The sequence below is a fragment of the Amphiura filiformis genome, chromosome 20, assembly GCF_039555335.1.
Source record: "Amphiura filiformis chromosome 20, Afil_fr2py, whole genome shotgun sequence".
Taxonomy (NCBI): domain Eukaryota; kingdom Metazoa; phylum Echinodermata; class Ophiuroidea; order Amphilepidida; family Amphiuridae; genus Amphiura; species Amphiura filiformis.
The window spans coordinates 912,966-930,654 of NC_092647.1; the positions used below are offsets into that span (position 1 = coordinate 912,966).

General features: G+C 37.0%; 1 protein-coding gene across 1 annotated transcript in view; it reads left to right on the top strand.

The window, feature by feature from the left end:
- LOC140142990 (semaphorin-5B-like) overlaps positions 1-17,689 on the top strand; it is a 404,016-nt gene that overhangs the window by 109,281 nt on the left and 277,046 nt on the right. The window contains 1 exon segment of the mRNA XM_072165019.1: positions 4,496-4,837. Within this exon segment, the coding sequence (XP_072021120.1) occupies positions 4,681-4,837 (157 nt within the window). The 5' untranslated portion in view covers positions 4,496-4,680.

The window sequence follows — 17,689 nt, forward strand, 5'->3', positions numbered from 1 at the left end:
GAATTTCAGTGGGGGGAGGGCAAAATCAACAAATTTGGTACAAAATTGCTGCAAAAAAGTGGAAGTTTCTGTAATCTTGGGTTTTTACTGTGGGGCGAGAGTTTTGACTGGGGTCATTTCCCCATGCTCCCTCATTCCCCCTACCTTGTGGCGCTGCCACCGATTTCCAGGCTTTTAATGCTCAACGCTGTTGTTGAGAACAAGGTGTCCATTCTCATTACCATGATCACTGAGCAAAAGTGTGTGAATCAATTGATCTTGTCAATTTTTGCTTTTGATAATACCAGATCACACTGATTATCTGAAGATATGTGACAACTTTAATAAACCCAGTGTCAGACTACCTTCACCATGTCTTCCCATGACCTGCTTTAGTCCCTTCACTTCTCACCCAATTCACTTTGTTAAGGTGGCAATCAATAGGCAAACATTCTTTGAGTAATCTTGTTGTGTATTTGAAAAACTTTGGTAGAAAGATTTCCTTAGGGCACGGTGGCTCAGTGGTTACGGCCTTGGACTCATAATCTGAGAGCTTGCTCGACGTGCGTGGGTTCGATTCCCCGTCCCACCACCGTGTTGGGCCCTTGGGCAAGGCGCTTTGCCTCGCTTGCCTCACCCCACCCAGGTGCAATGGGAAGCTGTTAGGGGTAGTCACAGTCGTTGTACTGATGGACCCTGCGCCACTTGTAGGCTGCAAACGTGGTTCCGACATATTCTAATGACGGCGGAATAAATGTAAAGCGCTTAGAGGCTGTTTACGGCATAAAGCGCTATATAAATGTCTACATTTATTTTTTATTTTGTGAAAATGGCCTCGAAACTTGTGTTGTTGGCCAAGTTTATATTGCAATTAACTTTCACATTGTATCTCTTTAATTAAATTCAGTAATGGTGTGAGTTTGCTACTCATTTTGCAGTGAAATATGGTACATAATGAACTTGTAGGGGTTATTTTAGACAATTAATACATTTTGTTTATTACTTTTCACCATACTATTGCAAATTGGGCATAACATGCTCAATCTGAGGCTATTGACGGACCCGTCAAATTGACGGATGTGTTGATATGACAATTTATTCCGTACAGTACACATATGTGATGCGATCAAGCAAAATCAGTTGGAACTCGGAAGTATTGATTTTGAGATATAGCCCAGCAAAGGAAATATTTCCTTTTGTTTCCTCTTGTTTTGGAAACGCTTTAAGTGCTCATATCTTTGGAACTGGTTGTTCAATTTCAATGGGGTTTTCTTCAAAATGCAGCTTTGCAAATTCTTTTTACTATCATATAAGAAACTGAAAATTTAATATTTCCGAGTTCCGACTGATTTTGCTTGATCGCATCACATATTGTTAAAAAGGGCCATACTATGGGCTGTATGCATTGTAATGTACAAAAAGTAGCCTGGGTTCGATTGTCTAAAATTGGGTGAAGAAATAATATGACAAGATAACCAAAATGTACCACCTTAAAAACAGATGGACATTTAGTTGCAGTGATTTCCCTTGCTTTCTTGCACTATGGACCACAATAGCCTCATCCCAATGGCATAGTTCAATAACCTCAACTAAACAATCATAGTGCAAAATTTGACCTCATGTTGCAGAGTATGAGTTTTTGTACCCACATTTTCTAAGGTCATTCAATGAATGTACAAATGTATTGGGGTTAAAGAACTGTGCCCTGTTAGATGATCATGTTGTGGATCCTAGTGTTAATAGTTGACACACATGGTAAAGCAGTCTGCTGAACATAGTGAAATTCCAGCTGACCAAAATGAGCAACATGACTCACAGGACATAACCATGCGCATGCATGCATGCATACAGACACATGGATGTATGTAGACATATGTGCGCAGTCACGCGCATGCAGATAGTATTTTACCAGTTGAATGATATGGATGATCATTAAGTGCTTTTCAGGTGCGTGTGTGTTTGCACAGTGATTTCTGCAAGTTTCGTCGCCGCCCGATGCCAACTTGGTGTCTTGTCAACTTCTTGTAATTTTCAGTTTCGCTTTCGGTACTTTCTCTAATCTTTGGTTTCATACCTAATGCTTTAAACTTTATGGCAGGCTAACAGCTTACAAGTTTGGTAAAATAAATATCAGTGACGGTTAGTTACATTTTATCTATCTCTGCATAAATGCACTCATTCTTGGTCTTTAAGTCTCCTCCATTAACACAAAATAGCTTCATTTCCCAAAATGGGCACGATCTTAAACACAATTGCAAAAATTTACAGTGACAGAAAAAAGGAAAGCTGTAAGTTTACTATCCTACCTGTGAATGTACTGCAAACATCATCAGGCATTCATCGTCATGCTTAGTAAACACTATCACTTTTCTTTCACACCTATGTCGTGTTGCGCTCTCCAATTTGTAGCTCGGTAAAGAGACAAAATGAGGCTAAGAAAATAGCAGCATAACAACCTGTCTATACAAACAAAATGGCCGCCCAGTCTTCTCACTATGGACCACAATGACCTCATCCTGATGGCTTAGTCCAATAACCTCAATTACATAATCATAGTGCAAAATTTGACCTCAAGTTGCAGAGTATGAGTTTTAGTACCCAAATTTTCAAAGGTCATTCAATGAATGTACAAATGTATGGGGGTTGAAGAACTGTGCTCCTGATAGATGAGCATGTTGTGGATCCTAGTGTCTGGGATGGGTGGATGGAGGGTAAAAGAATGCCCTAGCACGAATTGTTTCAATAATAAAAGAACTGTTGTGCTGAGGATGTTGTGATTGGAGGGAGAGAACAAGAGGAGCAGATGGAGAGATAGAGATGGACAAGAAGTTTTATAGAGCGGTCTATATGATATGTCACGAAGATCAACAATGGCACAGCAAATGCCTTAACTTATCAGGGCCTTACCTTGGGACTGTGTGGCTAATGTATGTCCAAAATACACTGTACAGAATTTGGCTCCAGGAGGGGGCACTGAAACCTCCGAAGCGATGCCTTGGACAGTGATGGACACTCCACTGCTAATTGTGGCTGTGCAGTGGGGGATCAAGGAGGCATTCCCCCCCCCATTTGCTACCCCCCCCCAGCTGTCATGACGGAAAAACCACTAAAAATCTACTTTGCTGTTTTTTCCCCAATAAAAATGCTCACATTCCTCACCCCATTACTCACCAGCAATTCTGCTGCCACCTCTGATAATTATGTTGAATTTTGAGATGTTTTGTGAATTGGGATGCCATCCCTACAGTCACTTAGATGCCACTTCACTTTGGAATTCTCATCAATCTTAATGTTTGGACTTTGTCACCCCCCAACAAAAACCTACCCCTTGGATGGACACTCAAACAATCGGTTTTGTTGTTTGTTGTATTAATAAAACCAATCAAAAACATGAAGCATGCAAAAAGATGGTCCTAAGGGGAAAAGAGAAGGTTTACTTTATAAAATTTCATAAAAGCAAACCTTAGGCTGAACTCAGACAAGGCAAGAGCACTGAGTGTCAGTGTTGCAAACTCTAAGGACCTCACACGTCACACGTCCTATGATGACTTATTCCCTCGCCAACTAAACGTCTATTTTTCATTTCATAGATCAGATTTTAAGCTTATTATTGTCTCAATTTTCAACATTAAACTAACGAGACATGTGTAGAAGAATTTCCTGAAATAGTGACAGGCCAGCTTCAAAAATGGCTGTCCATTGAGGCCAATAAGTCTCCGCTACAGCTGTATAAACCCCTCTTATAAGTATGTCTGAGGCACTGTATCCCATGATAGCAATCCGTAGCGGAGCCTATAGCTGTTGCACTTAAGGCAGGCAAATACACCCCTTTGCTGTGTTGACTCAGTCTTCCTGCGAAATATCCCAGGTGGATTTTTAGAGCGAAAAATCTACGATGGTTGACTTGGAATTGATTGATTCCCTTAATCGATTAGAGGTGTCGAAAGTGATGAATTTGAAGAAAATTGTGACAGAAAGTGTGAAATTATTAGGAGAAAAAAAGTTCAGGCTCATTAAAGGTGGAAATGCGATGACAAGACAGGAATGTGCTTGTCATGTGTATTGTGGCATGGGAGAGGTGAATGTGTTTGGGGGATGTATGTGTATTTTTTTGTTTGCTCGGAAAAAGTGGGAGTACTGATCTGGGCTAAAATTGTTATAAGAAATAGATCCCCAAAGAATGAAAAAGCTAGAACAGGGGGTGCCCAATCATATTTGCTTATGGGCCAAAATTATTTCGAAGATTTGCATTTGAGGGCCAAATACACCTCGGTTTGCTATGTTAACTGTACATTTTGGAGATGCTCAAACGCAATTGGTCGGCAGGCCAGTTCTGGCCCGCGGGCTGCCTATTAAGATATATCCCTTCATATTTTAATGGGAGTTTATTTAGTGGTGTGCACCCTTTCATCCATGGGGTTTCTTCTCACATTCATATTGTCAGTGACATCATTCACTATACAATTGATATGAAAAATTTACTTAATTGATTTAATTTAATTATTTCTTTGTACAGGTTGAATATGTACATAAAGAAGAAAGGGATTATCAAGTAGCCAAACCGGACATCAGACTGGACAATTGAAGTGGACGGTCAGGACAGCCGGATAGTAGACCTGTACAGGAACCAGTGGATCAAACCCTTAAACAGGGTGGTTAAGAACTAAAGGAATAAGCAGGAGAGATAATAAACTAGAAACAATGGAAGTTTTACGAGAATTTATGCTCCTTGTTGCCATGGTAACTATACATATTACCATAGTAACGGGTATGGGGAACATGAGACATAACAGGATCAGTCCAAGTGTGGATGAAAATATGTGTCGAGCACCAAAGACCCGTGTCATCTATTATACAGGTAAGCCTACAAAATGTATTTATTATATTATTTTTACCTTTTCAAGAAGTGCAATGAGCCCTATAATAATGTGCAGTGAGCCTGGTATCAGAATATGATAGTGATGGAGATATTAAATAGGCTGGTCTGTCTTGATCTTTTGAAAAGCCCAGAAGGAATCTTACTATCCATGGAATACAGGGAGTGGGCGTGATTGGATGGGTTATGAGGGCACCTACTTCTGCAGATGTGAAACTTTTTTTTTCATTTTTCAAAGACAGGAGAAAAAATTTAATGTATTACTTGATGTTATGGCTGCCAGCAATACAAAATATATTTACCTAATACACATGAGCAGGAAAATATGATTCTCAATAGAAACAGGGAAATGTGGGCCATAGAGGCCCTATTGGAATTTAAGGTAGTACATAAATAGGGATTTTGAGAGTGGTAGAGGACAGAGTAGAGGATCCTGGAAAAAAGGAGGGGGGGTAGCAATGTGTACCAGAATTACCCCTTTTCAGTAAATCCTATGAGCCTTCGGTCTGGACCCCTAATGTGGTTACCTGGCGTCATATGTAATGTGCACAATCATAAGCGAACATCATTACTGCACATTTCAAGTAAAGTGAGCATTGGTGTGACGAAATGGGTGGGGGACGCAAAGGCTTATGCTATTTACCAAAAAGGTGAATAGCCATGGTGTGCAAGAGCCATAACCCCCTTCTAAAATGGCATCTTGTCAAAAGGCAGCCATTTTGACTTCAATTCCCTTCACTCAACGACAAAAAGGCCTACTTCTTAACCCTGTGACAATTGTCTACTGGAACGAAATCCTTTAGAAGAAATCCATGATTTCCAAGGTTTTGAACGATTGAGAAGATGATAACATATTTGCAGAAGAAGGTGAAAGGCCTACTTTGTGATTTACCATTAAAAACCTGCTACTTACGATGTAGTCGCTATGTGTTAGTCCAACCAGGAAGACCAGTTTTGACTTTCAAAGGTACTGTATATTATCGTAACAACACAGTATAAGCCCATCTTCGGCTATACGCCCACCCCCATTTTTAAAGTGAAATTGCCCATATAGGGGGTGGGCTTATACCCGAGTGGTTATGGCAAGTATATGGCTTAATAATACAGGGAAGCAATAATAGGTTCATTCTGATCAGACTACATGTAATTCTGTTTTGAAATCAACTTGGTTTCAGTTGACTCCAAAGGCATTTGGTTACTATGATAAACTTTGACAACTTTGGCTCTTCAAGTATGGCATATCCTCAGTGGAATAAGACAAGACTTAAATGTAACTCACTTGGGTCCATCCTCTGTGCCATTTTAGGCCTAGAAATCTTTAGGGATAATACATGTAGCAAGTATATTTTGAAATAAAATATACTTTTTCCCAAGATGTTTAAATGATCCAGATTTCTGTCATCAGTAAATTGCAAAAATAAGACGATTGCTATTTATTTTGGTGATGTTTTCCTTTGATAGGAAGAAAGCTGATGGGTGCAGCCAAGTTTGGATGGATCAAGAGCGAGTTTCTGCCAATTTTATGTCATTGTTTGAGAAATGTTGTTCTAGGTCTTACATATTTGCAATATTATTTGAATATAAAGTTTACAATAAGAGGATGGCTTCCACAGATTTCAGCAGATGAGGTAGGGACAGGAGTTATGGGGGAGGGGTCAGGGTTCACATTGACCTCTAAATTTCAAAGGGGGATATTTCTTAGTTTCCAATTTTTTCCATCCAGTTTTAGCTTACTATCTTAAGTAGTCTCTGAAAATGGAAAAACATCATAAAGCTCATCTCTTGGACTCTAATAGCTGTATTAAGGATATATGGTTACATGAATTGCATGCATGGTATTTTAAAGGGTTTGGCCCTAAACCATGATGATATACACAAATAGACCCGTGGCGCTCTGAATGCAAGGGTGAGAAGTTGAAAAGGAAGGGGTATAGCCGATATCACCCACTTTGTGTTGATGTTGAGTTGTAGACCGTAGGTGGGTAATTCACTGGGGAACATGTTTTGGATTGTTGTCGGCAGCAGTTATCCTCTTGTCGATGTTTGAATGTTTCTGAAAGGGTTAAACCCAATGTGTAAGCTTCCTGCACCATGCTTGTATAAAGCTTACTTTTTTATTATTTAGTGCCAACACGTTTTCAGTCTACATATTACATTTTTCATACTCCATTTAATGTGAAGTCTAATACCACCTGTTACTGACCGATCTCACAGATGCTACCCATTATTTTTTTTTGCCCGATTTTTATGCAAAAAGTCTGTTTCCACCAGCCGGTCCATATTTTTATTTTCTGCATCAAATAGCCTACCAAATGTTGGTGCTCATTCTCCATAACATATGTCTGGTTGCTATGGGAATTGAAAAGTTTTACACAAGGGTCAGAGGTCAAAATGGAAATGCAGGGTGTTCTCAAGATCCTTTTTGCTGAAAAGAGGACGTTGACACAAAATGTTTGCAGCACACTGTGAGCAAATTCTAAAAGACATGAGTTGAGGATAATATGGACATGTAGTTACTGTGCATTTGTCATATACCATGTATACAGGTACATGTTATTCACAATACCAAATTTGGGAGACATCATTTTCTCCAAAATCAAAATGTTGATTGCTTTTGCTTTCTTTACTATTTAAGAGTAATCTACAAAAAATTACAATTTTATTATTCTCGTAGAGTTTTCTTGTACCTTCTGCAATGAATTTAATGTTAGAGTTCTAGTTCTTTAACATTTCATTTTGATATGCTCTTTAAGTTTAATGGCAGCAGGCATTTTAAGCCACCCATCTATTTTTATCACAACTTGACAGTGGTATATTAGAGGATGTCAGCCTTATAGTTACAACTATTCTAGTTGACAAACAGCCAAAAATATCAAAATAACTACTACAGCCCCCCTGTAAACCTTAAGGCCCCTTTGCTCCCTTTGGAATGGTCTTGCTTGGCCACTGACATAGCCAATCCCAACTATACCCAGTAGAGCTAAACCTCTGAGGAACAAGTCCCTGCAGCAAATAATACCTTACATCCCCTATAAACATGATAAACACTCCAATAAGCAATGCAATTCCCACTCTGTTTGTCTATCAAAACATCATACATTACAAAATTGCGATTTTCGCCAAGATTAAATTTGACATATTTCATTTTATTTTCCTAAAGTAAGGGAGTGAGCTAAGGTGAACTTGTGGCGGACAAGTGTACAGAACTTTGTATATGGAGGAAAGGAAACGTTGTAATGAGTGATAGAGATATGAGATTCCCAAACGCCTGATTAAAAATATGATTTCAGAACATTTTAGGATGTTAGGCTTCCGCTGGCTGAAATTTCACCCCATGAATTCAACTAGCTACTTGTTGATTAATTAAGAAACTATTTTTAATTTAAAAGTCAAACTAGAAAGGTAGGTTTATATTAGATCAAGACGGTGAGGTCATTGATCAGAAAAGATTGCTATTTTAAATCTATGGGCCAAAATTAGAGGCAAAATGATAAAATGTTATAAATGCTCATGTTTTCAATGAACATTGTGAAATTCCGAGACTATTCACAAATTAGCAAGGTCGTTCTCAAGAACCACTGAACTAATGTTACAATGTACTATAGACATTTGCACTCATTTGACTATTTTAGCTATCATAAGATGAACGTGGACATGTAGGCTATACAATAGGCTATTATGTTTAGAACTACTAGTATACACGACTCTTTAAACATAGAGCTTTTAACATTTTGCCTATTTTAGGTCCTCAACAACGTCAGAAATAATGTCTAGTCACCACAACATTGGAGACAATTCTCTGGGGGATACGGAGGGAGGGATTAGGCACCAACAAGTATAAATGAAATAGGTCCACGTACAAAGTCAATCTAGGTACGGAGTCAACGGTGAAGTTCAGGCCTAGTTTAATATTAAAGACTCACAGGGTAGAAATAAGTGAACATGCAATGTAATGGCAGGTGGAAATGGGGAAATATTGTTTGAGGAAATAAGATGTAGGAGTCATGATGAAAATATAGAAAAAATGATATTTTGCATAAAATGTGTTTTGTGAGAAAAACTTCTTTTTTGTTTTGAGAGTATGATGTTCCAAGAGGAATTGTCTGTTAGATAGTGATGTAAACACTTTAAGTATAGTGAAGAATGGAATGATATTCTGGCCATGTAGTCTACTACCTTCATGTTCTGGCAAGCTGATTCTGGCATACGGGCTGTCACTACCAATCTGAAGGATTAGGGTCCGGAATTAGGATCAAATTAGGATTATTAGATGGATTAAGTGGAGGATTAAAGTATTTTAGTTATGAGATTAGAGTTAGTATTAGGATTAAGACTGTGGTGGTGTTCCATGATTTTACAAACAAACCATAGCCTAATGTTGTCATGGTTGTAGGCCTATATTCATAGTCTCTTCACAAATAACGGATCTCGATTCAGTCCAAAACTGATAGTACGATTGCCCATTTCGGTTGATTTTTAAAGCAGTCATGAACGTTTTTATATTGTCGAAAATAGTTATGACCTTTACAATGATTATGATACAAAATATCATGCAGGATGTTTAGTCTGTAGCACCAATATTAATCCTGTATTAGCAACTCATAAAATGAAGCAGAAGTATAGAATGGTATCATAAATAAAATCAATTTGACAATCTGTAAAAAGTTTTTCCTTTTAACCCCATGAGAACTACCTGCTGATTGGCCAAAACAAAGTTTTCATTATCAATTGGCCAATCAGCAACATTGTTAGTATAATTTCACCACACAAAACAATTGGGGTGAATTATTTGCAAAGCTCCATTCTGATTGGTGATTAAAGTGAAGATATCACGTAATTGACCAATCAGAGGCAATGTTAGATTGGCAGGTAGTACTCAGGGGGTTAATACCTTCTTGCCACATAACCAAAAACATCCTTTCCAGTCAGCTCGCTCTGTTTTGAAGCAATTTCGGTTTAAAAATACCCTCATATTGGGAGTCACCAGTTAGGTGAATACCACGCGTACAGGAATCTTATCTGAGTCATGGACTCGGAGAAAGAAAACAGATATATATCATCAAAACTGGAGGTTTATCAGATCTAATTATCACCTAGGAGTGTTGATGAATGCTGATGGCCTGTGTTCATTTTATTTTTAACACTTTGTGACTGATATAGATGATACTCAACAGGTCCAGGCAATTTTTTTTCCGTAAATTTTATTCAAAATGTCAGATTTGGCCAGTTTGGTTGCTATTTTTGAAATCATTATAACAAATGGATTCAAACATGTACACAAATACCAAGGATTGGTGCAGTGGTTCTTGAGATGGAAGTAGGGAAAAGTTAAAGGTTTGGCTAACTGTGTGTAGTGGACATCTAGGCGTGGATGAAGCGTTAAGTTTAGGAAAAGGAAACTGATCAATTTGTTGTCGACACCTTGTACCTTTACTTAGCTAACCAGAGTACATGTCTTTAACAGATCACACAAGTCAAATAAGGGACAGTTATTTTAGCTCAATGATGAGAGATTTTGTAAGAATTCTCTGGTTAAACTCACAATTTGAAACATTTCTCTGGTCAAACTCAAGATAAATGTGAGGAATGATGGGATAGGCCTGCAAATGGTGACAGATCAAAATGGTTTTGTTTTGAAACTGAATTTTTTTCAGTTTTGAAAAACAAAAATTGTTTATTTAAAGCTGCTATAAGCTTGCCCTGAGAATATAGGTCAAGATTTTGTGTAAGACATGTCACTATGTTTGTGTGATCTTTGTTGAAAGAGTATGTTCTGCAAGAGCAGTTTTTCTGGGGGTGAACCAAACCTGCCTGGTTATCAAATTAATCAGTGATAATGTTATCTCTGAATTTGACTAGTGCTAATTGATGTTTTAATGTTGTTGCAACAATCAGCACCTGTCAAATTCAGAGATAACCTTAATTTGATAACCAGGCAGGTTTAGTTCACCCCAGCCCAGAAGAAGTGCTCTGGCGGGGCTTCCTCTTTATTAGGTATCTTGAATTGCATCATCCACAGAAAAAAAATGTGAAGTTGCTATTGGACCATTAACTTTCGGTTCCTATCTGTACATGTAATCATCTTTCCTCCTGTTTACTTACCCTATGAACCATAATGGCCTCATCCCAGTGGCATAGTTTAATAACCTCAATCAAACAATCATAGTACACAATTTTACTTCAAGTTGCAGAGTATGAGTTCGTGTACCCAAATTGTCAAAGGTCAGCCAATGAATGTACCAATTGTATTGGGGTTAAAGAATTGTGCCCTGATAGATGAGCATGTTGTAGATCCTAGTGTTAGCGGGCACTTACCCCAAAGATGATCTAATGTGCTCATCGCATCTCCCACCAGTCACAAGAAACCAAAAGCATCCAAAGATGATTTTATTGCAAATGAGATTAAAGAAAATATCCATTAAACTTTTAACATCCATCAATAATGATCATTATTAAACCAGTTTAGTTTATTGATTACAAATAAAAATAGATTGGATTTGCCTGATCAATATTTGCGTGACTAAGCATGCGATGGACCAAACTCCCAAATGCAAACCCATAGGGTTCAATCACCTGTGGTTCCCTGTTGACCACTTCTTGTAGGAATTGGTATGTGTACTTGCATAAATTGTACTTTTTGGATTGAGTGTGATGAAATAATTAACAAGTGCATTCCACAGCAAATATTTTATCCAAAATTCTCTGCTTTCGAAAGGAAACTTTTTGGAAAGATCTATATCCAAGAATTGATTCATGAATGGAAAAAAATATATTTATTTCTCAGAAAAATAGATAAAAATTCAACCCCTCCAAAAGTTAAGAAATATTCCACCATTTCTTGCATATATTTTTTTATTTGACAGGAAAAATCATTTTCCTCCAAATGGTAACAAATTCTGGGAATATGGCTTCCCAGTCTCTACCTTAGGTACAAATAGATAATAACCATATCATTTGACATCATTAGCTTCAGCAGTACCCTGATCTACCTGTTGAACTATTGAACCCATGACCTAGTTATGAAGTTGTAAAAATGCTTGTTAGTTGGCAGACATAGTGCCTTGATGAGTATGTGGTGATCCTTAACTTTATTGGGTCAGAGGAAATCAAATTTATAAGGGTGTAAGGGCATTTATTGTATGTACAATAATAATTTAATGGTGTAGTATATTATACTGATTGGTAATACTAGCAGTCTGAATAAGCTTATTATCATGGTCACTCATCTTCAATCATAAATGTGTCATCGTTTAAGCATCATTAATTATGTCTTAATTAGGATATCCAATGTAAAGCTTCCAAAGTGACATACACAGCTTGGACATGTCATGTGACACAAGAGTCGACCTGTCAGTTCTGTCTAGGCGCTCTTACACACAAAGGCAGCAAAATATGGTGCAATCTATTTGGAAGCGAAAAGAAATGATAAACTGGTATTGCATCTAAAATATAGACCCTGGAGGTCAGGTTGCTATACTTTTCATTTTAGTAAGTTAGGGCCTTATTTGTCACTATTTAGCAGTATTTCCGAATGTGCAAATATGCATTTATACCTAATTGATTTGTTCCATGTTTTTATTTGAAAAATTATGATTACTTTAAGCTTCCCTCATCAGAATCGATGAACATAAAATTCATCCCCTTTAGTCTATCTTAATAATTTGTTTAAATATATCTTGCTAAATGGATATGAATGTTTGATTGGAGAGATATCAAGGTATGCATGCAAATCAATAAGTCTGTATGTCTATTTATTTGATATGTAGTGTAATCGCATCAAATGACTGTCTGATAAAAGCTAACTTTTTATTTGCATGTTAGCTGGTCGGACTGGTTCTCTTTGTGTTGGAGGAATATAGGTCGCTATAAAAGTGTGAAAAATCTATCTTTGGAGTATTATTAACCTGGTCATTAGATGATATTTACATGCATGTCTATTAAAATGTCCATGTTACAAAGGAGTCTTAATGATTGGTAGAAACAATGTATTGATTAAAGTCCCATGACTTCATGTCCGATATTTTGACCAAAGAAATAGCAGGAAAATGAGGATGATGATTCTAGATGATGATGATCCTCGGATGATGATGATGGCTGATGATGATAATATATCATGATGATGATGAAGATTATGACAGTGATGATGATGCTATGTCACAATTATGATGATGGTGATCATGACGAAGATGAATTCTGATTTCTGTCTTGCCTAGTAGTGTATCAAAGACATTGTTGCCTGTAACTGGATTGCGATGGCCTATATAAGGTGTTGCAGCATAAAATATTCCATTTGGTTTTAACGATTTGGCTAGGTTTGAAGGGTGTCAAAGTGCGCTGCATGGATGACAGAGCTAGATGTCCTGAGGGAGGCGATTTGGTTGAGATGATGGACACTAATTATTGCAAGGAAAGACAATTTGTCATGCCAAGTAATTGGTTTATATAAATGCTATTTATTTAGTTATTTAGAGCATAACAAGGAGGCATTACTTAACCTTGGCTATGCACAAAGTTGTCACATCGAAATTGGTTAAGAAATGGAAAAAAAATGTTAAAAATTGTTTTAAAAAAAGTAAAAATTTAACCTTTTTAGAAAAATGTGTATGAAAAATTTATAAAATTGAGTTCATCATACCTGTCTAGTATTTATATAAGTTCTTTATGTTACAAATTAACCCCCTGAGCACTACCTGCCGATCTAACATTGCCTCTGATTGATCAAATATGTGATCGCTTCACTTTAATCACCAATCAGAATGGAGCTTTACAAATAATTCAATCCAAGTTTTTTGCATGCTGAAATTATTCTAACAATGTTGCTGATTGGTCCAATTGATAATGAAAACTTCTTTTTGACCAATGGGCAGGTAGTTCTTATGGGGTTAAGAGAATATGTTTGGAGGGATTTCATCTTTTCACCATGCAGGTATCTATTAAACAAAGGTGACCTGGAGATATGGAATTGTTTGACAAAATTATATTTTAAAATATTATAAAAATAGATTTCAATAAGTACAAACATTTCAAATTCTAATGATTCAGTGTCATCCAAATAATGTTCGATTTTGGTGTAAGCTTTTAGAGATGGCAGTGGCTAAAGGCGATGAAAAGCTCTTCTGTCATCTGGGTCTTAGGACACATAATATGAAATAAAGGCTTGTGAAGCAGGGAATGAAAGAGATGCATGACATGAGGGGCTTAGAAAACAAGAAATGTTTCTGTAGGTTTTGTGGTTTCCATGGCAACTGACAGATGTAGATACTAGTCTTAAGGGAGGAGGTGTATCAGGAGTAAAATGGTGAGAATTCTAAACCAGATTTAAGGTGATTTAAAGGTTGCTGGGCAAGGTTTATATCGTATTTCAGTATCGATGAGAACATTTTAGGCCTATATGAAAAACCCTGGATTCAAAACTCATTAGTCATGTTATTCACGTGCTAGGTGTTTCTTTTAGTTGCTAACATTTCATCAGCATTTGAAGCATTTCTTTACAAAGCACAGAAGCAAGTATAAAAAGATTTCGTAGAAAAAAAGTGACAAAATAATGATATTACAGATTACAAACATTATTTGTTCTTTATTTTATTGACATTGATAAAGAATCAGGACTTGGGGCAGTTCGTTTATACACATAGACTTGAAAATTCCATTGAAAACAGTTACACAGCTCAGTGGTTCAGGATCTATTATGTGTGAAAGAAATTAAAGTATGTAGGTCATAGCCATAGGCTGAAAAGCTTTTTAATTAACCAAATTCAGGTTAATTGAGCTCATTTGGGTATTCATATTATGAATTATTCATAAGGGTGATGATGAATATTACATCATGGTTTTCTATCACCTGGAGTGATAGGTTGGAATAGTTATAAAAGTGTAGTTAGGTGAATAGGGAAACATTTTACCAGAAATTGGTAAAACCAGAGCCTATGAGATCGAGAGGGATGATTTTCCTATATCCCTCCCTCCCTCAAGTACAGGTCCGAGGTCCCTATGGTTGTATATTGTACTCAATACTACAAGTACAATGAGTCAGATGTATTTTAGATTTGTTTCTAGATTTTCCTTTGGTCAGCCGCAAATAGATGATGAATTTGGGGAATGGATTTATCCGTAGCCAACAGCACATAGGATTGCAAAAAACTCTTACTGTTTCAAGGGATTACATTTCTTGTCTACTTGTATTTTGATAGTCTTGAGACAAATTTGATCTGGTACCAGTGACCCAAAATAAAAATGACCCACTACACTATGAACCATAATGGCCTCATCCCAGTGGCATAGTTTAATAACCTCAATCAAACAATCATAGTGCACAATTTGACCTCAAGTTGCAGAGTATGAGTTTGTGTACCCAAATTGTCAAAGGTCAGCCAATGAATGTACCAATTGTATTGGGGTTAAAGAATTGTGCCCTGATAGATGAGCATGTTGTAGATCCTAGTGGTAGCAGGCACTTACCCCAAAGATGATCTAATGTGCTCATCGCATCCCCCATCAGTCGGAAGAAACAAAAAGCATCCAAAGATGATTTTATTGCAAATGAGATTAACTCTCTTCACGTGGGTGTCGACTGCAGACGACATGTTTCAAAAAAAATTTTAAAAGTCAAAAATTTCAGAAATTTAAATTTTCATGACCATATGAAATCAGCATGAAAAATGCATTAAAATGAGTACAAACAAGCCTATTATTGGTTCAGTAGTCCATAAGATAGCTCTTGATATTTTGAGAAAATATTTTAAAACTTCAACTTTTTCCACTGAAGTGCATGGCTAGCACGCAGAGCATTAACATCCATCAATAATGATCATTATTAAACCAGTTAGTTTAATATAGATTACGAATAAAAATAGATTTTATTTGCCTGATCAATATATGTGTGACTAAGCATGCGATGGACCAAACTCCCAAACACAAACTCATAGGGTTCAATCACCTGTGGTTCCCTGTTGACCACTTCTTGTAGGAATTGGTATGTGTACTTGCATAAATTTCATCAGCATTTGAAGCATTTCTTTGCAAAGCACAGAAGCAAGTATAAAAAGATTTCGTAGAAAAAAAGTGACAAAATAATGATATTACAGATTACAAACATTATTTGTTCTTTATTTTATTGACATTGATAAAGAATCAGGACTTGGGGCAGTTCGTTTATACACATAGACTTGAAAATTCCATTGAAAACAGTTACACAGCTCAGTGGTTCAGGATCTATTATGTGTGAAAGAAATTAAAGTATGTAGGTCATAGCCATAGGCTGAAAAGCTTTTTAATTAACCAAATTCAGGTTAATTGAGCTCATTTGGGTATTCATATTATGAATTATTCATAAGGGTGATGATGAATATTACATCATGGTTTTCTATCACCTGGAGTGATAGGTTGGAATAGTTATAAAAGTGTAGTTAGGTGAATAGGGAAACATTTTACCAGAAATTGGTAAAACCAGAGCCTATGAGATCGAGAGGGGATGATTTTCCTATATCCCTCCCTCCCTCAAGTACAGGTCCGAGGTCCCTATGGTTGTATATTGTACTCAATACTACAAGTACAATGAGTCAGATGTATTTTAGATTTGTTTCTAGATTTTCCTTTGGTCAGCCGCAAAATAGATGATGAATTTGGGGAATGGATTTATCCGTAGCCAACAGCACATAGGATTGCAAAAAACTCTTACTGTTTCAAGGGATTACATTTCTTGTCTACTTGTATTTTGATAGTCTTGAGACAAATTTGATCTGGTACCAGTGACCCAAAATAAAAATGACCCACTTCAAGTAGTGACCAGTCAGTCAACAGTGGGTTAGGTGCTTCAGGGTTAGGTAGGGAGACTGGACAACATAAATGAGCCAGAAATGCATATAGTCCAGTCAGGATGTTGAAAAGGCACTTCCAGCCCAGAAGTGCTACCAAATAGTCCTATGAGATAGGCACAGATTTGCCCTTTCTTTCCAGGATCTGTGCTGAAACCCATGGTCTTCTTGCTATCAGAAGGGAAAAATGAAACAAAAAGGAAGAGAAATTGAAAAAAGACGTCACTTGGTACCCCCAGGATTTAAACCTCAGACCCCCGGCATGCCGAGTAGAAGATCACCGACAGGTAGCCACAGGTGTTTCGCTGGCCCGGCCAGCTATTTCATGGGTATATACACCTTGCGTCATTGCATCACATGGAATGCATGTATGTGCAGTGGTTTTAATAGTGAGCTTTAGTGAGTTTCAGCACAGATCCTGCTAATTTTTGAGCTTGTGTCTGTTTGAGGACATGGTTCTGTAAACTGTATTCACCTGAAAAATGTTAAAATTTACCTATTGCGGATAGGGTGTTGGGAGTTTTATAACTACTTTCAGTATAGCTGAAAATAATCCTGATTTGAAAGGTGAATTCAGAGGCAAATATAAATAATTATTCGATTATTACAAGACCTTGTGTACTTTTATATGAAGAGATTCCAATCTACCTGTTAGCATCCTACATTAATGCCTACAAAAAATAAACACAAAATTGCATTTTTGTTAGTGTTTAGTATTTTCAGCATTCCAGACAGAATTAAGAATCAAACAAATTGTGCTCACACCACCATGGGTGAACAAAAGATGGGGGAAATTGGAGGAAAATTGAAACTGACATATAAATTAATAAATTGTTCTGTGTTTGTGGGCAGGTGGATTTATTGAGTAAAGTTGTATTGAAAACATAGCAGTACTGGTATTAAGCTACTGGCAATTCAATAGAGTGGTCAGGAAAAAATTGTAATAATAAAATTAACACTTTTGTATTGTTGGTATCAAAAAATTAACAAATTGCTCCTGTAGAAGTGGACATGAACTTGG